Raw genomic sequence first — 27,581 nt, forward strand, 5'->3', positions numbered from 1 at the left:
TTTTGTCAATTCTCTAAACTTTTTGCAAAATCTTTTGTAAAATTCATGGTGGAAATTTAATTTATAGGATTTATTCCAACTGCTGGAACCCCCAAGGATCACAAGAACGGGACCCACACAAAATGCTGAAAATAGGGACCCTCTCCAACGGGATCGCCACAAAATCATGTGAACGGGAGTTGTAGGCCTGTCCCTGCTTTCCCATTCAATAGTATGGGAGAGCTCACCTAACTCCAGCACTCTCATAGCCAGTGAATAATAATAAATAATGATTTATGCAGCGCTACACAGCACTTGCCAAATTGGTCCCTGTCCCCAACGGGGATCACAATCTAATCAACCTACCTGTATGTTTTGGAGTATGGGAGGAAACCTTAGGACCCAGACAAACCCACGCAAACACGGAGAGAACATACAAACTCTTTGCAGATGTTGACCTGGATGGGACTTGAACCCAGGACCCCAGCGCTGCAAGGCTGTAGTGCTAACCATGCTGCCTGAATTGGAAAGTTCTGTATTCAGCAATTTCCAACATTCCCATTATATTTAAAGGGAGCAGCAGAATTCATGCTCCTCCTGCCACTCCACCCATTAGTCATACCGAGGGGTCCCGTTCTCGCAAATGGTATTGGCCCCATTCTTGTAATTCGTACTAGTGGCGGAAATCCTGAGGAAATTGCTAGAGGAAACCTCCCTTGTTTACTAGTCCTATTCCATTACATCCTTAGGCCACATTCACACAACCGCAATGAGGCCATTGATCTGGATGCACAATTTGCCCAAGTAAGGTCTATGGCACCTGGAGAACACCATGTCTCACCACACCGCGCCCGGAGGGGGGAGAAGAGCACTCACGCCTCCTCCCTTCTCACCCGGCATCCGTCCATGTGAATGTAGCCTTCGATTATACATTCTGTAATATTACACACAAGGCACTACAAGATCTACACAAATTTTTTTTTTATTTTGGCACAATTTGTACAAAAATTGGAGCTGGTTTACAGCATTTTATGTGTTTATTACAGCCTGTGTCATGTCTCGTAAAGGGACAATCATTCATGGTCAGATCCAAGTTCATTCATTCGAAGGTTGATGCCTCGGACATCACATAACATCGATTTATGGTTTTGAAGGACTTTCAAAGTAAAAAATACTTGTCATCTCTATCCGTGTGTACAAAAGGATAAGTGTTCAGCTTCATGGGCGACTAACAGATAAATATATGTACAAATGAGGAAGCATGAAGAGACGGCACACTGCTTTGTCCGCAGCGCACAATCCCAAATAAGTTACAGTAAAAATACAGGTTTGTCATCTTGTTGGAAACAAAAAAAAAGTGCAAAAACATTCATGTGGGGAAATTTTGGAGACTGCCTTTGTTGCCCATAGCAGCCCATTACTGCCCATATTTAATTTATTAAAAGCAGAGATTGTACGCTGCGATTGGTTGCTATGAGCAACAACGCTTTTCCTAAATCTCCCCATATTGTGTTTATGGGTAACCAGTGTACAGTATGCTTGATTGTCAAGTAGTTCTCAGTCCCACGGCCATGTAGGATCCAGCGTCGTCAATGGTGTTTGGCTTTCGCGTGTCCGTTCTGATGCACTTTCCCATTCTGGTAGGCTTTTGGAAGCCTTTGCCCCTTGGTGTAAGCATGAAACCAGAAATTGAGGAACAGGATCAAGAAGATGACTCCATACAGCCAGATGATGTATAAGAAGACCGGGTATTGGTACGGACAATCTTTCATGAAGAAAAACTGCCCAATATGGAAAGTGACCATGATAAACTGTGTCTAAAAAAAACAAAAACAAACAAAGAAAGAAACAACAAAATGTTATAAACTGATCCATATATTGTTGGTTATGATTTTTATATAAGAAAAACTTGTCCTTATTACCCATAATTACACGTTGTAGATACTGGATAAGGTATTACAAAGTGACTAGTGGGTGCCTGACCACTGGGAGCCCCAAAGATCACAAGTAGTGGGGTCACATTCACACAGTTTGGAGGAATGGCAGGGGAGAGTGCATCCCACTTCTCCTTTCAATATATTTTAGTGGGTGTCTAACCGCTAGGACCCCACACATCTCAAGTAGTGGGGTCCTATTGAAGGAATGGCAAGTGAAGAATACATCCTGCTTCTCATTTCAATAATCGTAGGGGTTCAACTTCTGGGATCCCGACAACTGGTGTCTTCTTCCCATTATTGCCACTCTATTCAGTATTAAGGAAGTGTCAGAAATTGCTGAGCACATTGCTCGGATAGTCAGAGAGATGGGAGATGCTTTTTTGTTTCTCATCGATTTTCATTGCCATCACGGCATTGAATAATCAATGCCCCAGTAGCCTCTTTGGTAAATTAGCATATTACCCTAATTAAAGATTTAAAAAGATAAAAGGGGGCTAAAGGATTAACCCTTAAAAGGGCTATCCTAACATACATTAGAGGCACCTACCACCGGATCTACCTCATTGTATTCCCCCATTATGCAGGCTTACATCTAGTGAAAAGTGTATTTTTTGTATATGTTACAAAGACTAAAGTGTGACCAATAACTAAAACAAAATGTAATACATTTTATACAAAATGATCTTCTGCAAATAATTATCTAAATTATCTAAAACCACCAATAGTAAGAGTGAACACTCCTTGTACTTCATTACCACTAATATAAAGGCCGATACGCACCAGTTGTATAGTGGTCATGTGCTTTTTCCACCACAAGTACTTCTGGTAGGCAGGTCCTAGGGCAGAGAGTCCATAGTAGCTGTACATGATGACATGCACGACACAGTTCACCAACGCATGGAATGTGCCCAAACCACCTGAACGAGAAGAGGCATGGAAAATACATTACATGCTTCACCTAAAGGTCCACACCAGCAGCGTCTACACATATCTCTAGAAGGTACTTTTTTTGTAAAAAAAAAAAAAAAGTGATCCAAATGGTCCCCAGAGGGAGTCTGAGCAAGAGACCAAATACAAACTGTGTTCACATTGTAGATTGTAAAGGTTTTCAAGGATAATTACTTATTACCTAATCAAGGGATAATATAAGGTTGTCACCGAGTAGTGAAATCTGACTGCCTCTGATGCCGCAAGTCCAGCTCTATAATTTTTGAGAATAACCTTATTTGCTGCTAAAATAATAAATGTGTTACGAGTTTGTGGGCAAGACCCTATACAGCGTGCTACCTCCTGATGATTGATCAGGGCACACACCTTTGATACTGGAAATGGTAACAACCGGTTGTCAATTTAACCATAAACTACTAGTAGGAATAACAGGGGATAAGCCCAGCACAACACTTGTAAGATAAGATACGCTAAAATGATGAATAAAAAAAGCATTTACTATAATAAACATGTCAGAAGAGCTGACACTTTTGGATGTTTATACTGGGCAAGACTGTAGGAGGACATTAGGGAAGGGTCTGATTTACCCATCAAGTAACCCATGTAATGGATTGGGGCCCTGGAAGTCAGGGGGCTCCACACAGAGTAGTTATTAGGGTAGGTGCTAGGAATGTATTAGGATAGGTGCCAGGTTTAACAGTGCTTAAGCCTAACAACGATTTAGATTTGTATAAAAAGAAATACAAGTCAATCCACCAAAGAGACCAAATCCACCAAAGTAACTTACCAGGAGCAAACTTCACACCAAACCACCAGGTCCAAGGCATGATAGAGTGGTGAAAGACATGGAGGAACGTGATCTGACTGTTCTTCTTACGTAAAACAAAGAAAATCTGGAAAATAAATATTGTATTGTTTGCATTTATAAAAGGAGAATTCCTGTTTATTTTATGTAATGAGCTATAAAAGGAAATTGGCTTTTATGGCATTTGAATCTTTTTTCATATCAAATGGAAGAGCTATCCTGATCACATGATATTCACCTAGTCACTGACTTTTGTGGATACGTGGCCAATATTCACAAAGCGATTGGTTCATCCATCTAATCCGCAATGGTAAGAGCAGATGCCCTTGGGATTGGGAAATCACTGAGGATACCAGGGGGGCCCCATGCGAGAGGGGGGGGGGGGCGTGTAGGTTTTTATTTCTATTTTTTATACAAACTCAGAGTTTTAAGAGGAATTCCTGAATTTTAGAAGTTTTCTCTAAGAAAACAAGTCACAATGAATCAAATTATAGTAACATAGGACTTAGGAGTTCACAGGACGGGGTGATAAACAAAGACAGGTCTCTACATACAGACAGCAAGATAAAACAATGGTGTATGTAGGGTTCATTTCCTTACGATAATATACTCACAGTGTCAAGGAGTTCTATAAACTTTGAAAAATAGAAGAGCCAGCACGTCCAGGCCATCTACAGAAGAAGAAGATTGGTCAATTATTTTGCACTTCTTTAAAATCTCCCATTTGCCTTTGGTTGCAAGTAAGACGCACGCACCATTGTTCTTTTCAGTCAAGAAGCTGGAGGAGGCCAGTCACACAATGAGTATTTCATGACACGGGCGTAGAGAGGACAATACTAGATTTCTAAGAGCTGACAATGTACACTCAGAAGCTCCACACACCGCCTTGTTGTGCACTGCCTCGCCCCGGCCTACTGACCAAGCAAGTTGTTTTCTTTGGCTATAGTCACACATTTGTATATACATCTCTACATTCAGAAATCTATGCCATAGCAACTAACTTCCAGTTGCACAAAGTTCTACTAAAAGTATTCCAAATCCATCCCATAAAAAATAAAGCTCTGCCTCTGCAATCACTTCTTAGAAAGTGAGCCCCAGAGTCACCTCCAAGGCCTCTTAGTTACCCAAGCAACTATTACCCTGCTCTGCAGCGACAGGGGTCAGCCAAAAAAATTGGCGTCTGCTCATTGATTTACAGGGGGTGACAGTCATATTCAGAGACCTATTTAAAAGGTCACACATTGATTTATCCTTAAACAGGTTCAGAAACCTTTATAAAAGGGTCAGACATCATTTAAAGGATCTCACCATAGAAGGGCCAGCGCCAGCACTGGGCTTACCTGGGCAACTGCTGGGACCCAGGGCTGCTGGGGGGGCCACCATAAGGCTGTACATAACGAATCCATAGGAGGGATTCAATATCCAATAGTGTCTAATGAATCCATAGGGAGTGAGGGGGGGGAGGGGCTTATATAAAATAACAATGAGGAGGCTGTTTGGAATGATAAACTAGAGCAGTGATGGCGAACCTTTTAGAGGCTGAGTGCCCAAACTGCAACCCAAAACCATGCTTATTTATCACGAGGTGCCAACCAAAAATTAAAGCAGTAACTTATTGCTCCCTTTTCAACAACTTTCAATCATTTTAGATGGAACATTTTCATCATTTTAGCTTCTTTCCAGTTTCCCTTTGTACACATTCCCCTCTGTCTAATTCTCCCTCTTCCTACAGTCCCAAGTAGTGAAGTAAGTATCAAAATATGTCTGAAAGCAACAAGTTTTAAGTTGCTTGGAACTGCAGGAAGATTCTTTGAGTCCTGTCTGGTGCAATGGCCCGGGTGCCCACAAAAAGGGCTCTGAGTGCCACCTCTGGCACCCGTGCCATAGGTTCGCCACCACTGAACTAGAGAATATGTTATGGAACAGAACGGTTTTAGTTTCTGAATTTCTAATTCTACCACGCGAGTTCACTGGAAAAGCGCCTACTTACTAAGTCTCTGTCTGCCAGGGGTCTGTTGGAACATGGAGCCGACCCTACACCACAGATACCTCTTTCCAAAAACTAAAGTTGTAATTTACATAAATTACATGTTTTATGTGCTGGCTCCTCATGGTGGTATTGTATCCATGACACATCCAATTCATTTCAATAATTCTTTTTATTGGAAATTCAAAAAGTTTGTTTTTTGTGAAAATAAGATTTCTTTTTTTTTTTTTTTTTTAAACAAAATCAGGATGAGTGGATAGTCTGCAGGAAATGTATTTTATGTATTTTATAAAGGATATTGTATTAAACTTTAACTACAAATCAGGGATTTATGTAACCAGGTCACATAGTAAAGCACCTGAATGATCACAGCACCCGTTATCATTAACCAATTACTTACCCTTAATGCCTGCGGTGACCTGGAGTAGTCCACAATGTCACATTGAAAGGAGTAACCCGTAGCCCAGCCCGACATAAGGAACTAAACAGAAGAGCAAACACTTGTGTTAAACTTAAATGACTCAACAAGCACATATTACATAGTGAATGATTGGTTTTGGCAAAGAAATCCCTTTAATATGCTAAAAAAAAAAATCATTAAGTGGCCTTGGGCATCAAATTGTGGCACTTGCATTTTAGTTTATAAAATTGTTAACAAGACCAATATTTCTGCAGCATCAGGACTATGCCCATAAGCCAAGTAGGTCCAAAAGCTCCCAAGCTAAAATTTCATATCCTTTGACAAGTCGCAATTTAAGCATCATAAATATTTTCACATTACTCTGCACACTGACATTTATGACACAAGCTGCCAGATGAATGTCTCCTAAATTCCACCTCAGGAGATCATTATTCATTAACCTTTTACTACTAAAACGTAGTGATGGGCATGAAGCCAAGATGTGTGGGATCCCCAAGATAAAGTTTTGGCCTGGGGCTCATTTTTTAAGTTTACTGCATCTTTAAAACTGGATACATGACAACAATGAAAGGGTGATGTGAAACAGGAGATAGAAAATAAAACAGAGTAAGGCTCTGTTCACACAAGTTGTTGGCTCTGTATCTGTACATTTGGCAAAGGGTTTGCAGTTGTATTCATAGGTGCGGTAATCCTGCAGTTATCCCGCAGGCATCAAAGAATCCACTGTTGGAAATTCCGTAACATGTGCAAATACCCTAAGGAAAGGTGCACAGGCCCCATTATACACCGGCAACAGAAATAGAGATTTCACTTAAATGGTGAGACAAGTTTACAGAGAACTTACTTCATAGCACATGTACACAGAGAACAGAACCATGAAAAAGTTATACACGGCCATGATGCCCTTCAGGTCAAATGGTTTTCTGTTCTCCATCAGCCTCGGCCCAAACGATGTTACGAAATAAATATATGCACCAATGATGAGTGTTTGGGGTATCGGAGAGGACATAAGGGGCCAGTCCTCCACCCGAGGATCTATCAGGAGGGAAGAAAGAAAAAAAATATTTTAATTATTTAACATTGGCGATATTTTTTTTATTTATAATAAAATCCATCATGATAAACCAGGGACACTCATAGATCCAGGCACCGTGACGTGGTAATCTTCTTATACATGTTATCTATGGCCTCCTTCCTTTATAAATCAACTTTTAAAATTATGTTAATGAGCTCCTTTGTTTGCTTCACAAGCTGTTACACTCTGCAGAAACACTTTTCCCCTCCGACCGTATGGGATTACATCAGGCAGAGAAGGAGGGTGCTGAGGAAGCAGGGGAGGGAAGACCGTGCAATAGCCTGTGAAGCTATAACACAAAGGGTGCTTTTAATGCACCTTCTGGCTCATTAGAATAATTGTAAAAGTTGATTATATAATGAAGGAGTCCACAGATAATAAATATAAGAAGATTACCACCTGGATTTATGAGTAAGTGTCCCTGGTTTATCATGATGGATTGTGATATAGATTTCATTCAACTCTTTGTAAATGGATTATTTGCACTTTCAATCAACGTATATCCCATATAAAAAAAAAAAAAAAACACACATCCTTCCCCTGCCATGGCAAAGCTCATGGACAAAGCATGTAACCACTACCAATCCACATCTATATTTTGTGCTACAGTCCAATAAAAACATTACAGTCTTCTAAATCAGACCCCCTTGAATTGTTCACATTCTCGCCAGACGGAAAATTCCATAAATTGTAGGTGTTGGGAATCTCATTTCATATGGACACATCATTCTTTTACTGATACAAAAGTGCACTGTATCCATTGGCTGAAAAGGACATATTTGGCCCTACAAGACTTCCCCCTGGTAGTGAAGGGTGAAGGAAGGAGGGGGTTGGCAGTGCCTTGTACTTCTTTCTCCAATGTTACACACTGGATTACATCCCAGCCAAAAAAAATTAAGTCTTCGTGCAGTCTGGAGATTTGCCAAGTGTAGTAGGAAAGGCGAAGGGTCATCATAGGGTTATGCATGGGAGAGAGATATGCAGATTAATTGGTGAGGGGCATCTTAAAATATCCTAAAAGTGGCCGTAATTATAGCAGAAATATAACATCCTGCTGAGGTCTTGAGAGTGCATATTCATTGCATGACATTGGCTTTGACATTGCTCCTGGACTTTAGCCAGCATGGTATAGATGGGAGCTATAATTATTAATCCACTCTGTTATTCATAAATAGCTTTCGGCTCCTTGTGAGCGCATTAGACGCCCAAACGTGACTTTCATCTCCCTCTACTTAGGTTCTTTAATCACTTTGAGGAATAAAAACAACTAATACATCTACAATACAGAAAGCTGGATGGCTCCTTACAGTATAATACATAGAGCCAGCTCAGGTTATATTACATCTCAATGGCTTTCCATGCTTTTGGTTGACTCACCTTAGGTAACACCCATGGTGGGTAATGCCATCTACTTAAGAACACCCGACTTACAGACGACCCCTAGTTACAAACAGACCTCTGGATGTTGGTAATTTACTTTTACTTTATCCTTAGGCTACAATAATCAGCTATAACAGTTATCACTGGTGTCTGTAATGAAGCTTTATTGTTAATCCCGGTTCTTATGACAATCCAACATTTTTAAAATCGAATTGTCACAGAGACCAAAAAAATTCTGGCTGGGGTTATAATTATAAAATATACAGTTCCAACTTACATACAAATTCAACTTAAGAACAAGCCTACAGAATCTATCTTGTATGTAACTCAGGGACCGCCTGTGCTCAGACAAGAAGCAAACTGAAGTGGATTATAATATGGGCGGTAGCCCCAGGCCCAAGTCTTATAGGGGGCCCAAATCAACCACCAAATTTTCTACTAAGAAGGGCCTTCAGCCATGAAATCCTCATATCTCTGTTCCTGTTCTCAATACACATATACACATGAGCCATTTCAGGACCTTTGAATGTCCTCCAAAAGGTCCCGAAACCAAAGCAAGAGATATTTTATGTACACTTCAGAGAAAAAAAATCCTACTGACATGTGGAAAGAGTCAAGAGACCTCCCCCCTCCCCCCCATACATTGAGTAGTTATCTGGCCAAAATTAGTGGAAAAAGCTCACTTTAATATAATTTGTGTCGTCATGTACAATTTTAGCCTAAAGGGGTTGTACCAAGTTTTCAAGTTATCCACATGCTAAAAAAACAAGTTAAATCGTTGAGGGTCCAAGTCCTGGAACATTCATGAGAACGGCACCCCCAGAAATCCAGAGAACAGGAGGTAGCCTTCTCACTGATTGATGGAGCGGAAGGCCAACCATGAATCCTGTCACTTAACTTAATAGTATGGGAGAGTCGATCACATGACTCCTGTATCTCCAACATTTCCATATGCTTATAAGCAATATGCTTAGTACTGAATGGAGCAGCAGGTCATATTCTTGTTCTACCGCTCGACCCATTAACGTGAAAACTTGGCACAAACCAAGTCACATTGCTGATCAATCTCCGTCGGTGACCTGGTTTCTATTGATAAAGGGCAGATCAGTGGAACCATACAGTTCACAGAAAACATTCTTTGTTGACCTTTTCAATGATCTATAGTCTTTAGAGTATGCAAAGCAACAATTACCCCCTATTCAAGGAGAGGGGTGCCGGGCTCGGTGATATTCATTAGTGCCACAGAGTTTAAATAGAGGAGCAAGCTTAACCACTGCTCCATCCAAACTCCACCTACATGTAGTACATGTACTATGGAGACCGGAGTGTCCTGTTCTGGCACATGGTGAGAGTCTCCAAATTCTACTATAATCTTACTTCTGTTGCCTCCCCTTTTGATTGCTTCTGATATAATAGGCTGCCCCTGTCTACTCAATGGTAAAAATCTACTACGACAAAAAAACAAAAAAAAAAATATTTCTTGATATAAATAATCGGAATCTATGCTTGGGACATAGCAATGTAGTCCTAATAGTGAATAATGTAACATCACCGTAGAGTAAACGTTCTACAGGTGAAGGACCTATGTACTTGTGGAAATCCTTTATCTTTTACTTTCATGTTCTATGGTTTTTAGCGACTTACAGCACATCCATCATAAACCACCATAAAGTCATTATTCACAGTCATCAAACATCAATCGAGAACAGGTAATACAAGGACTTTATGGCCAGTCACTCACCGGCATCTTTAATCCACTCGTCATAAAGCAGCACTGCTCGCGATGTTAAGTCCTTGAAGGCCATGGTCACTTCTGTTCTGTAAGATAACCAAATACACGCTCACTTAGACTTGCAAATATAGACAGAGAATATTAGATGTGGAAACAGGCATGAAAACCATGTGGTCTACAGTCGTCATTATGTACTTGATAAAATATACAAAGTCTGGCTGCTGTGGGATACAGTGTTTCCCCAAGCCCAAAATTAAAAAATTAAGCCCAAGCATGAGAAAAGATTGAAATGTAAGCCCTACACCAAAAATAACCCCCTTGTTATAGTAGGGTACATTGCAAACAGCTGTATCTTCTGAACCATTGCACCTAGAAACACAGTTCCAGTGTCATTTTAAAGAGGATAAACTTGATATTCTTCCATGCCCCTGTAAAAAAGCCAGGGGCACAGCCCTGTGAAACAGCGGCAGCGCGGGACACCGGAAGGGACCACGGAGGAAAGTAAATGTTCATTTCTTCAAGCAGACCACTCTGTGACACTTGTTTTTCAGGTCTCGTACAACCCCTTTAATGTTAGAAGTGGAATTTCAAAATGCAGCCAAAAACTCCTGGCTGTAACTTTATCCGTGGATATCTCAGATTGTGTGGCACATACCAAATGTGTGATATTAAAGGGCTGATTCTCCTCTACCACCAGGAATAAAGGATTGTAAACCAAGCACACCGACATACGTACTGGTGTGTCCCCCTGCCAGGATCTGCTCTTGTTTTTAAGAAAAAAGGCTTAAAAATGTATATAAATAAGCACGAGGGGCTCCAGGCTCTATTAATACCTATGGAACTTGGAGTTCCTGAGGCTGATTTGCATAATTTTAAAAGCCTTTTAAAAACAAGGGCATAAGAAGCTAATAGAAGAGCAGATCCTACCAAAGGGGGCACACAGCAGTATGTCAGTGTGCTTGGCTTACAACCCTTGATTCTGGTGATAGATGTCCTTTAAAATGATAGCAGAATCTAGGTTTCTAGGTGCCATTGTACAGAAGTTGAAGGCGTTTAAAACCCTTCCTCCCCGGCCTTCTGGTGGAATGCAGCATGGAGAAGGAGGAGGGAGCTGCAGTGTAGAGGACGCTAAGAAACGCAATTCTATAAGCAGCTACATGGGCAAGCTCATATAGGAAAAGGCCATTGCTACTTATGAGAAATCGAGGCCAATGACTCTAAAGGCAATAGACTCCTATCATATCACATAGTTGATGTGACAACAAGACAGCTAGTAAGCTAGTAGAAATAGTGGTTACAATAACGGTAATGTTATGTTTTACCATACAGAAGCCTATGTTTCCTATATACTAATGGATCAATTATTTCAAATATTTAAGGGTTTCTAAATTTTAACATAATGAAAGTGAGATACCAGTTATAAGGCACCACTCTAGAAATTGCCAATTTAATAGTAATTAAGAGCCACAGTGTCATAATATCTTTTAGATTACATTAGGAGATTATGTTATGAGTGTGGGCTCATGCTCCTCCAAATACCCGCACAGGTTACACATGTCCTATAGCTGCTCTTCAACTTCGGTACACTAAAATGTCACCGCACCAGATTAAACCCGCTCCAAAATCTAAATTATTCTTGACATTCTTTACACTGGAATATTCCTGCAAGTAAATAGTTTACATTCCTTCCTCCCGGTCTACAGCTGACTAAACACAAAGTTACAAGTTAGATGAAACCAGCATAGTAGCGTTACATAATATAAACACCTAAATGTCAAAAAGAAGATTAAATTGTAACAAAGTGGTAATAGCAGCTTTCTAGGAAAATACAGTAATAGAACTATTTTTAGTATAGGCCAGAATAAAACCTACATGCAGATCTGTGCCTGTAAAACATAGCAGCCCTGTGTAGATTCAGGTCTTCCTTGCCTTTAGTGTTACAATTAAATTAAAAAATATTGCAAGCAAACTTAATGAGGTTTTCTGGTTTGAAAATATTGATAAGGAATCCATAGAATAGGTCTTCAATATTAAATTGGCATCCCTCCAACAGGTCATCTGTTTTCAGCAGCCTATATGCAGAGAATGGGGCAGGACAGCGCCATTCTCTTTGTAGTGGTCAGACCAGGTTACTGCAGAGCAGTTCCAGCTCATTTAAATTAACAGCTGCTTTGATTTAGAATGAAGCATAAATGCTTGCTGAATATTAGGACTTTGATCATGAATACTATCATAAGGTCCTGGCAGGGCGATTGTTCATGGACAGACAGAGATCACATGACCCTCCATCTGCAGCCATTTTATGGTCAGGAATCTCTGGCTGATAAGGAAAAAGACACAAGGCTTCACTTTACATATCAAGTAAGTGTTGTTGAACTTTTATTAGATTTATATTGGTAAATTACCCAATATCCTGCCCCCTACACATTACAAAAAACATGTGGTAAAGTGGCCAACCCCTTTAATGCTCAGCAATTTAGGAGGCTACTCTTCTGGGACTGTAGGAGGCCTAACTATTTCCAGGGTGACTAGAATACATGACAATGGGACTTTTGGAGCCCTTTATGCACCACAACCAATGTTGGACACCTTAGCAATACATTGTACTACGCTCTTACAACCGAGTTATATCTGTAGTAAACCAGACCTCGTATACCTCGCATTACCTGTGTATAGATTAGAATAGGTCTTTAGTATTTTACCTTGCAAATGTGAGATGTGGCAGTAAACGGGAAGACAATGCAGGTTACATTCACTATGTGAGAACTGGTTGATCCAGTTGGGCAGCATTGGGCTGAATGGACATTATCTGGCTACAATCTCCTGCCATTATATAAACAATCTTATGAGGAGCAGGTGTATTGTATATAGACTAGAGAGGGAATAGTAGTTACTGTATACCGATGTGACTAGTGTATAGACCAATACAACATATGGGTAGTATATATAAAAGCTACAGGTCTTTTTAATGTGATATTTCTTTTATAACCTCCATTCACAGATGACCCCTAAAACCCCTTATATATACCTCCCAAACATCCTGGATCCGACATAACAGACCCAGATTTGAGGTGAACAGAATGGTGCTGTAGGGAAAAGTTAAGCAACTTGTTTGTTTGTTACAAGGAAAGAAGATGGAGAGAGGGCTCAAAATTTTAGTGCATTATAAAAATAAAAGTTATAGTTATATTTGGGGCCCACATAAAATGGGGGGCATTATATGCAAAGTGGTTACAGGAAGGAGAAACTAAGTTGGTGGGTCATATTAGGGGGTATTATATATGAAGTCCACAGGGGAGGCATTATACAGTTTGGATGATGGCCAAAGGACAAGCATAATACTATGGGGCACATTTACTTACCCGTCCGCTGGAATTCACCAATAGTGCATTGTCCGACAATAATGCACTCTGCCGCGATTCACTAAGATGGCGCACCCCATATCCTGCATGTGTCGCTTCCCCGCTCAGGTCCAACAGAGTTTGCCTTCTTTCTACTGGTACATGTAAGTGCTTGGGCTTGCAACTCAATTTGTCAGAATCAGTCGGATCGCCCGATGGCCTGCCCCCTGATTTGTGTCGCATGGAAGCCAGTGCAGCTTTTCCAAAAAACGATTGCCTGCGCCAAAATCCCAGCGCATACATTAGTTAAATACAAGTGCAAGCCGTGTAATCCACAAAAAAGGCACACAGTCCGAAGAAAGTGAGCAGCGTGACCCTTCGTAAATGAGCCCCAATGTGTTAAAACTTCCTGTGCTTCAGTGAGATTACATCAGACAGAAGATTACCACAGTCATAGTGCCTGGAGTAAGGCCGCGGTCACACGTACCGCCAAGCGTCCGTTCATAACGTGACGCTAGTGCACAGGGGGAGGTCCTCGGCCCGAAGGCACATGCGTTTCCAGAGATCGGACCTCCCCCTGTGCACTAGCGTCGCGTTATAACAGACGCTAAGTGGTACGTGTGACCGCGGCCTCAGGGTGATGCCACACATGGCGTTTGTAAGCATGCGTTTTCAGTCCGTTTAAAAACACATCCACTTTTTCCCCAATTATCTTAATATTAAACAGGTTGTAGGCGGCCAAACACATAAAAAACCCAAAACGCATACTTTTTTAAACGGACTGAAAACGCATGCTCAAAAACTGACCAAAAAATGCCATGCGTGGCATCACCCCAAGCGTCCCTAAATTAAAAGATTCTTTGTATAAACATTAGTTGAGTTCTCAGTTGTTGATACCTTTTGTCTAACTAAAAAAGGTGACAATTGCAAGCATCTTAGTTAATAAAAGGTATCAACAACTGAGGAATCTCAACTTTGACTGAACTATTCTACTTATAGTGCGCTCCACCTAGTAAATCAGATTACAACATCCTTGCTTTCCAAGACATCATAGAGGTGTGGTACAAAACATAATATACTAATATATATACCCGTGCAGAGGACTGTGTGCAAAATCTACATCACGTGCCACACATTGCCATCAGTAATACATAACCTAGACACAATATCAATGTGTACATCTACTGAATGGAAACTGCCCTCTAGATAACGTTTATCGAGTAAATATGACCGCATCTGAAAACGGCAATGATTGGATCTCACAACGTACAGGACATGCCCTGACTCTTACATACCTGGCAGCATGACTGTGTGTGTGACCCGACGTATCACTCCTTGGTAACATGACTTTAGCCACTTTATGTTGTATGTAGTAACAAGGCCAACACCCCAAGTGTAAGCAGCCTGAATACACACAAGGGAAATATACTGGGGAAAAGTTTTTGTAAAGTTTACCCGATGAATGCTAAATGAATGTGATGAATGTAATGGAAACAACTAATTGTTCATATAAAGGAACATAATTCTAAAAAAAATGTGACTTAAGGAGGTGCTGTGGGTGAGGTAGGATCCAGGGACCATAACTATATCCTTTCTACATATGAGAAGGCCACTGCTATAAACTGGGCTTGGTGTGGACTCTGCATTGGCACTTTGGGTGGACGGGAGGGGGGGATGCAGTGATGGTAGTGGTGATTGGGACCACTGATGCAAACGCACCATGCATAAAAGTTCTTAATTAATAATATAATTTAAGCATAGAGAAAGTAATGCAGTTCATTGAGTTACATACACACATTTCTGCAGGACAAAGCTGCCACTAGGGGGAGCTAACCGAAGACAGAATTTTGTACTGGAAAGGTTTCAGTTTCTTCCAAGGAGAACTTTTTTGCTGAAATTGTATTTATAGCGATATGTACGATTAATACTTCCAAACTACAATATGAATTATTCCACCAAACATAAAAACCATAACCTTGTTGTCACCTGAGAGGTTGCAGATAATGTATTACATTATGGTACAGAGCTGCAGCAGAAAAAATAGCTCTTGAAGGATTGGAAAGAGTCTCAGGGGGGATGACACTTCCTAGATACAACTCATATCAAGCAGCTGGGTCACATGCTGTATGCATATACTGGTATACTACACTAACATGTAAATGAAATATATGGATTTATATAGAATTATTTAATAGCATGGGTAGATTTTGTAATATTAGAAAATCTAAGGTCAAGTAAAAGCAAAAATATCTCAAATTCATATATTGGCTTATATGCTGGTTTACTTTTGTTAACAAGTCTGCACCAATAGGATGTGCTATGTGTAAATATTTGTACTCAGGATTCTAGGTTAGGATAGGTAGAGATCAGGAGAACAGTGCCGTTTTCTATGCCTTGGTTGAGCCATGTTACTGCAACTCTGCACCTATAAAGGTCAAGCTGCAGTTTCATGGCCTGACCACTAGACAGCAAATGGAGCTCTTCTTCTAGCTCTGATCACTATGTTGATTTCGGCACCAGAGCCAGTCACAATCCATTAATTGATGTGGTTCCAAATGTCAAACACTCACCAATCCGGTATTGATAACCTACAGATAGGTCAAAACTATCATACTGACAGGTAAAATCTAGTCTTAGTCCAAGTAGGCAAATAAAAAGATCAAGTGAATGTTTATTCAATCTACCCATAATTCATCTCAAAGTCAAACTTATTGGTAGGAAAAACCTGTTCCGTTTTCTGCAGAGGCATTAACATTGTATTATAAAAGATAAGTTCTGGTCTCCAGGCTATACATTTATCCTGAGCAGTGACTCAGATGCCACAATGACGCCAAGTGCTGCCATATATCACACATAAGGCAGACATCATGTGTACTATGACCAGGATGAAGAAGGAAAGGATGAGTAGTGTTATGGGAGTGGAGGAGAATGAATGGAATGCCACCGGTCAGTGAGCGGATCCTGGATACACCTGCTGCTTGTAAAACTAGTTACAGATACAGGAGTCCGTTCACACATGGCTGATTGGTTGTAGGATTGTATGTGACCACCACATTAGTTTGCAGAGATTCATTAGCTTGCCAACCCAGAAAAATGGTTACAACCGATTTTGAAATGTGCGACTCAATCCTTCCAAATCTGATTTGTGAAAAGGTGATAAAGCACCCATAACACACCTGCATGGAGAGATCAGCGGATAGCCCTGCAGGAGTGGAATGAAGCCAAAATTATTCAACCATTGCTGCTCTCCTGACCATAGGTGCTGTATAGAATTACAAATAAGGGGCAGTTCCCTTTAAATTTGGACGGATTCTAAATTTAAACAGATGTCTAAAACAGATACATCAATAGCAAAGCTGATACTTTTATTTCCATTAGTGTCAGATTCTGTTTTGCATCATCTTATAGCCCACTGCTTTTTTTTTTCTTCAAACTATCAGTAAAAGTAGCGGAAGGTCGAATGAAAGACATAAAAACAGATACTATTGAACTCAATAAGGGAAAAAAGAATTTCTTATTCATTTTTAACAGAATCCTGAATGCAGATGGGAGCTGGCCCTAATCTCTGTTCATCTTTACACAACTGAGATGCAATACCTGCATCAACCATGGTCAGGAGTGGCGCTGTTTCAGTAACAAAACTGTGTTTTTCAACTGCCAAACCTCTTTAGTATAAATAAAATTTAAATTAAATATAAATTTAAAAAAGGAACCAGTCACCAGGTTTAAACTTCAGCGCATTGTTACGCAAGTTAGGTCCTAGGGTCCCAAACCTGTGAAGGGGCAACCCCTTTAAAGGATACTCCAAATTGTGCCGCAATATCTCAGTATATAGCGTCGGCCATCGGTCAGAGCAACAATGTACAGATGTTTACGCTCCAATCCGTAGTATATATAAAGTCAGAAAAAAGACCCAAAGTCCATCAAGTCCAATCCATATAAGTGAATCTGACCAGAGAACCCTCTCATACATATAGACCCAAAAACACAAAGCACTTCAAAAGTACCCAAAAAAAGCAATATTCAAAGCTAGTACTATACTTCATAGTTTGTCCATGACCCCTGTATATACCACCATCACACAATGATTATGGAACACACCTTCTGGGGTATAAATATCCACTATACACTACAATGATACGTAGAACTACTAGTAACGGATACATAGTTACAGTCAGAGATGGATAACAGATACACACACCTGTCGGGTCTCTACTACTACATAGGTGCTTAAAGGGTAAAACATCAGTTACATGTTATACAAAGTTATATAACGCAGCCGAAATAAAGCCAGATGGATGTTCTTACCTCCCAGGACTAGCAGCACCTGTCCCTGAGTGTGGGCTAGGAGAGAGAACAGTCCTGAGGTGCTGCACACAGGATGGGGCAATGAGTCAGTGCTACACACCTCCCTGCTCACATTTCACTTGCCTTCAGGGAGTGGCTCTTACATCAGGAGCCGGGGATGGAAGGGAAGCTGACACGCAGCTCTCTCGCTGGGCTTCATTCTTCTAGTAGAGGAATGCTCAAGTCACCCACAGGGTTAATGTTACACTCATAGGAGGTTATTGTGTGGAGAGGCGTGGAGGAAAAAGTCACTGAAAAATGAAGGTTTGCTGCCAATCCTGTTATCTCATGAGATCTCACCTAAGCTGGTTTCACACGGGCGATACAGAAGGGGTCAGAGTTTCATGTGTGAATAACCTCCATTTTCCATCAGGAGTCCCTGCTTCCCTGCAAAACAGCAGACACAAACTGTGCCTGAGCCGCAATACCTGCAGCAACCATGGGCAGAAGTGGCGCTGTTTTGGAAAGAAAGCTGTCTTTTTCAACCGCCAAACCTCTTTAATATAAATAAAATTAATATGAATGAAAAGTGAATCAGTCACCAGGTTTAAACTTCAGCACATTGTTACACAAGTTCAGGGTCCAAAACCTATAAAGGTCCAACCTTTTTAATTAAGGATACTCATAATTGTCCTGCAATCATGTATGCCATATGTCACTATATAGCTTCTGCCTCAAACAGTGTATTCCTCCAAGAAACAGGTCTACTTTTGGGAAATCCACAGTATGTACTGACACCTATAGTAATCTATTGACATGGCATTGGTTGAGGCCTCCGGGTGATCAGAACAACAATGAACAGTGAGGGCGTATTCACATGATGCGTTGCATTGCGGTTTTTTAAGCGTTTTGGACGCATTCCACTGGCTTCACCCTTGATCACATGCTAAGGTTACATTGCGTTTCCACTGCATCTGCTAAAACGCAATGTAACCTTAGCATATAATCAAGGCTGAAGCCTTTGGATCAGCCCTCTCCGCCCCTGGCCATGTCCCATTCACACGCCTCCATCCCCACCTGGATTCATGTAGTCCCATCCCCGGCACTGTGGTTGGTCCATTTTTTCGCGACCAGCATAAAAGCTATTTGCCTTGCCCTTTGCCCTGGCCCTTACCTCTAGTATTCCCACACAGTTTAATACCTAACGTAGTGACCCCCTACATAATACAGGGCCAACCATTCCTATGGCCTACCTACACTACAAAATGCCATCCACCATATGTATAATACCTCCTGCCCTGTGGCCATCACTGCAAACTGTATAAAGCTCCCCCAATGGACCCCATTTAAAAATTTCCCACCATATTGTGGCCCACTATCATATATGCCTCTCCTTCATGTAACATGATCACACATAATGCCCCGCTTTATGTTAGCCACCTCTTATAATACCCCTTTTCTGTAGCCCACTCCCACCATGCTCTCTTTTCTGTAGCCCCCATCCTAATAATACCCCTCTTTCTGTTTGTCCCACATAGGATTTTGTATTTATTCATCCCCACCGGATTTTGGAAACATTGTAATCCTAACGAGAGTTAATCATGTCCTCCATGGTGACAGGGGAAGAAACATGTGGATGTCAGTTACCATGTCCTGAGGCAATGTTCTCTCATCTACACCACGAATACTCCCAGAGCTCGAATATGTGAACTATAATCTTATGGCTTACAATTGGAGGTGTGACTCCTAGGTAACTACAGTGGCCAAACACGTGGGCGCAATGCAAATACAATAGACTCATCCTACATAGACATTATACAATACAACGAAAACGCTAAAGATCTCCAGAAACTCCATCAGCAAAGACGCATAGGATAATGGATAACCAATGGGAACTTGTCCTTACATAACAGTGGTCCCAGAAAGTCCTACACCCTAAAGGAAATTAAACAGAACTTGTGGTCCCCTGTTCTTTTTTTTTACCATTGAATTCTCTCCCCTCCCATCACAAGAAATATATACATTGCAGAATATACAAATGCCATATATCTGGGGTGTATTTTCACCTGCACTACTAAGATACACATACCCTATCTATCTTATATTAGTATGTAGAATACAGACTTTTTCAATACTAATTATAGCATCCACTATGTCTTTATATTATGGAGTTATTCTTCCTCTAGAATTATTGCATGAGGGTAAAAGTTTTGACTTAAAGGGGTATTCCCACAAAGACAATTTTCTTATATGTACTCAGCATAACAAAATAACATTCTCTAATTCACTGTTATTAACAAAAATTCAGCATTTCACAGATATAAGTCCAACCTGTCGCTATCAGTCCTGGTGTAGACAATTTCAGTTACCCCAGACACCACCCTGTAACTTCTGACTTTAGGGTTGGGCACCATCTTGGATTTCTGTGTGAGATCGTGGAGATGAGATTACTGTCTGTCTATGCTGTGTGGCTGTAGCCCTGCACGGAGCTCACACTGCTGCACACTGAGACACAGACACAGGAGATCGTGAGGAGAGAGAGAGGTTGCAAAATACAAGCTACAAGGAGATAAGTGATCTGGAGGAAGGGGGAGGCAGGCACATATCTGTGAGATGTAGCAGAGCTCACAGTGTAACATACTACAAGGAGATAAGTGATCCAGGGGAAGGGGGAGGCAGGCACATATCTATGAGATGTAGTAGAGCACACAGTGTAACAGTGTAATGGTTTATCAGCCTCTGTGTAATCATCTCATGCATCTCTGATCTGTCTCATCTCTCTCTATGTCTCAGTGTGTTAGTACAATGTCAGAAGTCAGATGAAAGTGTATATGCACTTGTACCCTGATAATGTAACCACATTGTCACCCCACAGAACTAGATGGGTCATAATGTGAAGCCTACAAGTTAGGCGATACGCATGGGGCGTTTTTCTCTGTGCTGGACGATCACTGGTAACATCTTTTATATACTAAGCTTTATAGCAAAGTTTTATTGCCTATGTGTTGTTTCCATCCATAAGTGTGTTACTGAAATTGTGTTTTTTGTTGCTCAATAAAATTAATTTATTACTTGTACGCATCTCTTTTTCTTTGTTCTTTATTGTGTTAACACCACTAGGGGATTGAAATCCCCTACAATGTGCAGAATAATATGTATATAATGGTGCACATCCTCCATTCTTTATTGTATCAGGTTGAACGATGGGGCATCCTGACACTGTGGACCCCATAGCAGCTGCCTTGGCTGCTACCACTGTAGTTACGCCCCTACAGCCAATGACTGTCCTCCTCTGTTAGTTCCTATGTTTTTGCCTGGTCCAAGGAAGCCTGGTCCTGGGTCCAAGGAACCCCCAAGGCCCCCCGCCCCTAGAAGTACTAGAACAACGCAAGAACCAGGTTCTTTTTCTTTATCACTCTAGCTCTGACCCACCAGAAAACTTATTTAAGACTACTTTTGCTTTTCAGTACAAAAGGACCATGGCAGTCACTAAGTAGGATTTCCATTATCATCTAATTTCTTGGTACCAAGTTTTGGGACCAGCAAGAGGGATGTAGAGAGACATAACATTGCGGCACATCACACGTGCTGTACAGGTAGCGCGCCGTTGACTAAACACAGGAGATTATTTGCAAGACAAACTGAAGCAGAGGCTTGGAGCAGAACAAACAGTCCTGTACTATATCACTATGTCAACCGGGGACACTAATGATTAACCAGCTCCATTCACACTTCCAGGAGCTCGGTATTAACAGTCAATAAGTCTGTAATTAGAGATGCATCCAACATATCATCATCCTGCTAAATTCTCAGAATTACTGGAACCTTCCAAGTCTTTTTCAACAAGAAGGACCAAAATATTTTTCTTTCATAGATCTTCTTCATCAAGATAAAGGCACCCTTTTCCCCATACCTACCTGTATGCAGAATTAAAAAAATAGAATACTGTATATACGCGAGTATAAGCCGACCCAAGTATAAGCCGAGGCCCCTTATTTTACCACAAAAACCTAGTAAAACATATATTTTTTTACTCGAGTATAAGCCGAGTTTGGATTTTCAGCACATTTTTGTGCGGAAAAACTAGGCTTATATTCAAGTATATATGGTAATTAAAAAAACACATAAAATGGTTTATTGTTGTGTTTGTAGGGCCCTCGGCTAAACAGATAATTTGTTATTATACCCATACTGCAAAGGGCATAAAAATAAAAAACTTTCAAAATTGCAATTTTAAGGCTTTTCACCTACCAAAAAAGTGAAATAAAAAAGTGATCAAAAAGTTGTATAGTACCAATCTAACCAATAACTTACCCCGCATTAAATAAACACTAATAATCTTCTTTTTATTGAAGAATAAAAATATTATAGGTTTTAGATTATGGCGACACATAATCAAATGAGTTTTCCTCAAAAACTTGGTTTTTTTTGCTAAAGTAGTAAAATATAACGACAACACCTGTATGTTTCGTATCTCCTTACTCGTACTAGACTAGAGAATCATTTTCATAGTATCAGCATAGTATCATAGTTTATACGGTTGAAAAAAGACACATGCCCATCAAGTTCAACCAAGAAAGGGAAGGGATTGGATGAGGAAGGGATTTAGGGGAAACAATCCTATATAGCATAACCATCAATGTTATTTAGGTATAAAAAGGCATCTAGACCCTTCTTGAAGCTCTCTGCTGTCCCTGCTGTGACCAGCGCCTGAGGCAGGCTATTCCACAGATTGACAGTTCTCATAGTAAAGAAGCCCTGTCGCCTCCTGTGATTAAACCTTGATTTCTCCAAACGGAGACAGTGCCCCCTCGTCTTTTGATTTGATTTAATCTGAAACAACTTACCACCATATATTTTGTATGAACCATTCATATATTTATATCAATTAATCATGTCCCCTCGTAATCGTCTTTTTTCTTTTATACTGTATGGTGAACTGTGTAAACGATTTAATTCAAAAACAAGTGATAGATTATCCATTTTGTTTTCTGCTCCCGAACAGGAAAGAGTTAATACATTTTTCTTATTATGCTTGTTTTACCCTTAAAATTGACATATTATTTAAAAAAATTACACAGATCCCTGCCAGCAGTGTGTGGGGAGTCCAGGGGTGGGGGTGGGGGGTTAGTTGTAGCCTATGTGTGCCTGCGTCTCGTCTTCTCCACACTAATCCAGGTCCCTCACCCCTCCTCACTTACTTTCACATGCATAGAGCAGGCAGGGAAGGGAGGGGGTGATGTGGAATGGAGGAAGAGGGCTAAGACACAGCCACACGAGCTGCAACCAACCCCCAGGACTAACCACATACTTCTGACAGGGAGACAGGTAATGTGAAATAACATTTTATATTGTAGTGGCAGTATTCAGAATGCTGACAAAGGCTGACAAATTTTCATATCAACATAGAACAGGTTAGTGGAACATGTCACCAGCTAAAAATTGCATTCCTTGTGACAGGTGCGATTTAAGGTGTTAATTGTTATAGTAGATTGTATATGATCACTTATGGCATATGAACAATGTATGGTTGCATTGCAGCATTGTATAGCACTTTTATAGCCACTACTTGAAGCTAGGTCTTATTTTCAGGGGAGGCCTTATATTCCTAAGCTTGAAATAAATTGCACTAGGTCTTATTTTCGGGGGATGTTTTATTTCCAGGGAAACAGTAGGACAGTTCAGGAGGTACTGCACAAAAGCTCCATGTTCTCTGTTTATATGCTTACAGGATATAAACATAGGACAATCACTTGGATCTACAATATCAGTTTCAGTTTTTGAATCTAGCGCTCAGGTATGTCACCAGCAAACCAGAAAAACGGCAAAAGGTCCTCTGATAAAAACACAAAGAGCATCTTTCTGGTTTTTTTCTCTGTTTAGAAAATGTCTGCATTCCTTCTAGCCAGAGACGTATAGAATTCATACAATCTTGTTGGAAAGCTATGGGAGCTGTGATGTCACCAGTATAAACCAGTCCTTCCAGTCCATCCAGTCCATCTCCCCACTGACCTGTCATATCACCTAGCAGCCATCTATCACGAGAGGTGTCCAAACGGTGGTCAATGACAACAGCTGTAGTTACAATTGTCATTTGGACAACAAGCAATGGCCAGTCATCGTTATCTATGGGTGGTAGCATTATGGGAACTACTCATTAGCATGAGAGTCTTCACACCCAATGTGCTGGTAATTCCACCCTAGCCATAGACATGAATTGATATGATACCACTCACAATATAATTGTCTTTATTATTGTTTTATGACCCCCTATGACCTCCAAATAATCATCTATTCTAATATTAGGCCATTTTAAGTCTTAAAGAACTCTGTTTCCTGTATAATATAATTGCATTGAATGATTGGGTAAAATTGATATAACATGTCACATGGTGAGCTTTTGATGGCTAAATACACTCACCGGCCACTTTATTAGGTACACCTGTCCAACTGCTCGTTAACGCTTAATTTCTAATCAGCCAATCACATGGCGGCAACTCAGTACATTTAGGCATGTAGACATGGTCAAGACAATCTCCTGCAGTTCAAACCGAGCATCAGTATGGGGAAGAAAGGTGATTTGAGTGCCTTTGAACGTGTCATGGTTGTTGGTGCCAGAAGGGCTGGTCTGAGTATTTCAGAAACTGCTGATCTACTGGGATTTTCACGCACAACCATCTCTAGGGTTAACAGAGAATGGTCCGAAAAAGAAAAAACATGGGCAGACTGGTTCGAGCTGATAGAAAGGCAACAGTGACTCAAATCGCCACCCGTTACAACCAAGGTAGGCAGAAGAGCATCTCTGAACGCACAGTACGTCGAACTTTGAGGCAGATGGGCTACAGCAGCAGAAGACCACACCGGGTGCCACTCCTTTCAGCTAAGAACAGGAAACTGAGGCTACAATTTGCACAAGCTCATCGAAATTGGACAGTAGAAGATTGGAAAAACGTTGCCTGGTCTGATGAGTCTCGATTTCTGCTGCGACATTCGGATGGTAGGGTCAGAATGCAACATGAAAGCATGGATCCATCCTGCCTTGTATCAACGGTTCAGGCTGGTGGTGGTGGTGTCATGGGGTGGGGAATATTTTCTTGGCACTCTTTGGGCCCCTTGATACCAATTGAGCATCGTTGCAACGCCACAGCCTACCTGAGTATTGTTGCTGACCATGTCCATCCCTTTATGACCACAATGTACCCTGTAACATCTGATGGCTACTTTCAGCAGGATAATGCGCCGTGTCATAAAGCTGGAATCATCTCAGACTGGTTTCTTGAACATGACAATGAGTTCACTGGACTCAAATGGCCTCCACAATCACCAGATCTCAATCCAATAGAGCATCTTTGGGATGTGGTGGAACGGGAGATTCGCATCATGGATGTGCAGCCGACAAATCTGCGGCAACTGTGTGATGCCATCATGTCAATATGGACCAAAATCTCTGAGGAATGCTTCCAGCACCTTGTTGTATCTATGCCACAAAGAATTGAGGCAGTTCTGAAGGCAAAAGGGGGTCCAACCCGTTACTAGCATGGTGTACCTAATAAAGTGGCTGGTGAGTGTAGATATGAGGGGATAATTTATCAGTACTTGTATGCCAGTTTTTTGGCGCTGAGATAATCAGAATACCTTAAAAACCGCCAGGCTTTGCAATTACTTGCACTTTTAATGTAGGCATGGAGGGGCGTCATGGCAGAGTGGGCTGCCCTGGGGCGTTACCACATTCAAGCTGAATGGTTACTGACTAATAGCACAAATTTTTGCCAGGCAGGACCTGCTGTAGATTTGTATGCCTGCACAGCTGCCCCGCGAATATATCGGGAGGACGGAGCCCCTCGAATGGGCGGGTTTCATCACATGCTGACATACGGATCTCCTGCGTATGATGCATCTCCCCCATGGAGTCCATTGGAACCTCAAAATTTTGGTGCTCTGCACTCCTTCAGTCCCTTGATATGGGAATAATGTCACTTCAAGGTGTATATGGTGGAAGAGATGGAACAATACTTCCTCATCCATGCTGGAGTGGCATGATCTACCATATAGTAAGATGTAATACTGCTGCTTTCCACTATCCCTTTCTCCTCATTACAGTGGCAGCCCTCAGTCCTGGCAGCATGCCTACAGCATAAAACTAGTGGAGATAGGAAGTGCCATTTTGACTACAATGGCCAATCAGATTGCAGCTTTTATTATTCCAGTAATGTTTAATACAAGGCAGCAATGTGATGGTCATCTATGATCAGGGCCACCATCAGGGGGGGGTTTAGTGTGACTGTGTTCAGGGGGGCCCAGGTAGTAGAAGGGGTCTCAAGTCACAGAAATGTTCCTCCCTTTCCAGGTGCAGGGAACTTACTGTGCACACAGGGCCAGACTATCAATCTGTGGGTTGCCGACAAAATCTGCCAGTCATGGGGCCAAAACTTCCTAGTGGTGGCCCTGTCTATGACTTATCGGGGGACATTTATCACATACCTATTGATGTATTCATCAGGACGGCACAGAATAGATCCCTACCTATTGGACCCAGTGCCTGAACATGAGTGTCATCAGATTATAGTTGTTATCACTTACCTCTCCTACACTCCCACGTCGTGCTCCCTCATCCTCCTCTGTGGCTTCTTACTGAAGTCCCCAGTGAATGACGCAGGTGTCGCAGTGAAAATATAATGCTACCGGCCTTATACAGAATCACAAAGCTCGGAGAAGAAGCCACTGTGCTCTCTGAAACAATCTCAGTCTAAAACCTTATGCACACGACCCTGTGTTCACCCCAGGGCCAACTGGAGAACCCTTCCTCCTCCATAGGAAACTGGGATGCCCCGTTTGGTCACAGTGCCCTCCCATGATCGGGTGTAATAAACTTCTATGGGGGGCCACGGCCCACAATACTGTCATGTGAATGGTGCCAAAGGCCTCATGCACAGAAACATGTGCTTTCTGCCTGTTGTTAGCGGACTATGTGCTGGTTTTCTTCACAGAAATTGACTGTCCAAGCAAAAAACTGAAGCAGGAATAGGACCAGCCCTATAATTTGAGGCACAGGCAATGGGCACTGTGGAAAACACTGCTGTGGGCATGAACCCATAGAAAGACTTGGGGAAGTTTGGTAGCTGCAAAAAGAATCGACCCCATTTACACCTGCAAGTGGCCTCACACAGCCGTTCCATCATGTCTCCACAATGTCCATAAAAGATGTGTACATTGCTACGGAATTTGATGGCGCTATATAAATAAAGATTATTATTATTATCAGATGAGATCCTGATAGATCTTCTATGAATTTGACCAACCTAGGATTATTGCAGTATAGTTAACCCTGAGCTATAATGCAGAATAAATTATGCAAATATTAAAACTTACAGCATTTCCATAGCGAATTTTACATTATAGATAGTATTGCTATGACAAATTATTCTTGTGTTCATGGTTGTAGTATCAAAATCCTATGGGATTTTTGCATAATAGATATACTTTACTCTCCATGGATTTATCTTCCTCTCCATGGATATAACTTACTCTCTATGGAAACTGTATTCCAAAAATAGGCCTATGACCAATTTGTAGATGTTTATCTATACATTGCAGTGGAAAAGAATCTCATCAGTTGTCTATCACAAGTGGAGAGAAAAGTTCAGTATATCGGTCCATCATCTATGCACAGGCACAGTCCAGGGGTCTAG

The 27,581-nt window shown here is 41.2% G+C and overlaps 1 protein-coding gene across 3 annotated transcripts; it reads right to left on the reverse strand.

The window, feature by feature from the left end:
- Positions 1–943: 943 nt before the first annotated feature.
- Positions 944–18,320, reverse strand: ELOVL7 (ELOVL fatty acid elongase 7). 3 transcript variants are annotated; one of them, XM_072136890.1, is made up of 8 exons: positions 18,253–18,320; positions 10,274–10,350; positions 6,922–7,112; positions 6,057–6,137; positions 4,284–4,340; positions 3,652–3,757; positions 2,697–2,833; positions 944–1,796 (listed from the first exon to the last, which is right to left on the reverse strand). In XM_072136890.1, the coding sequence occupies exons 2-8, from the start codon at positions 10,335–10,337 to the stop codon at positions 1,569–1,571; spliced, it is 864 nt and encodes a 287-aa protein (XP_071992991.1). In that variant the 5' UTR covers positions 10,338–10,350; positions 18,253–18,320; the 3' UTR covers positions 944–1,568. The 3 variants fall into 3 exon arrangements, with proteins under 3 accessions (XP_071992991.1, XP_071992982.1, XP_071992973.1); XM_072136881.1 differs by lacking the exon at positions 18,253–18,320 and adding an exon at positions 18,037–18,060; XM_072136872.1 differs by lacking the exon at positions 18,253–18,320 and adding an exon at positions 17,914–18,054.
- Positions 18,321–27,581: the final 9,261 nt, after the last annotated feature.

This window comes from Engystomops pustulosus, chromosome 1 (assembly GCF_040894005.1).
Source record: "Engystomops pustulosus chromosome 1, aEngPut4.maternal, whole genome shotgun sequence".
NCBI classification, from domain to species: Eukaryota; Metazoa; Chordata; class Amphibia; order Anura; family Leptodactylidae; genus Engystomops; species Engystomops pustulosus.

Excerpts from the sequence above, each read along its gene's own strand:
- ELOVL7 (XM_072136890.1), bottom strand. The coding sequence starts at position 10,337 with ATGGCCTTCAAGGACTTAACATCGCGAGCAGTGCTGCTTTATGACGAG. Across the intron at positions 3,758-4,283 it reads TTATAGAACTCCTTGACACT|ATTTTCTTTGTTTTACGTAA; the intron begins GTGAGTATATTA and ends TTTATTTTCCAG. Across the intron at positions 2,834-3,651 it reads TGGTGTGAAGTTTGCTCCTG|GTGGTTTGGGCACATTCCAT; the intron begins GTAAGTTACTTT and ends CTTCTCGTTCAG.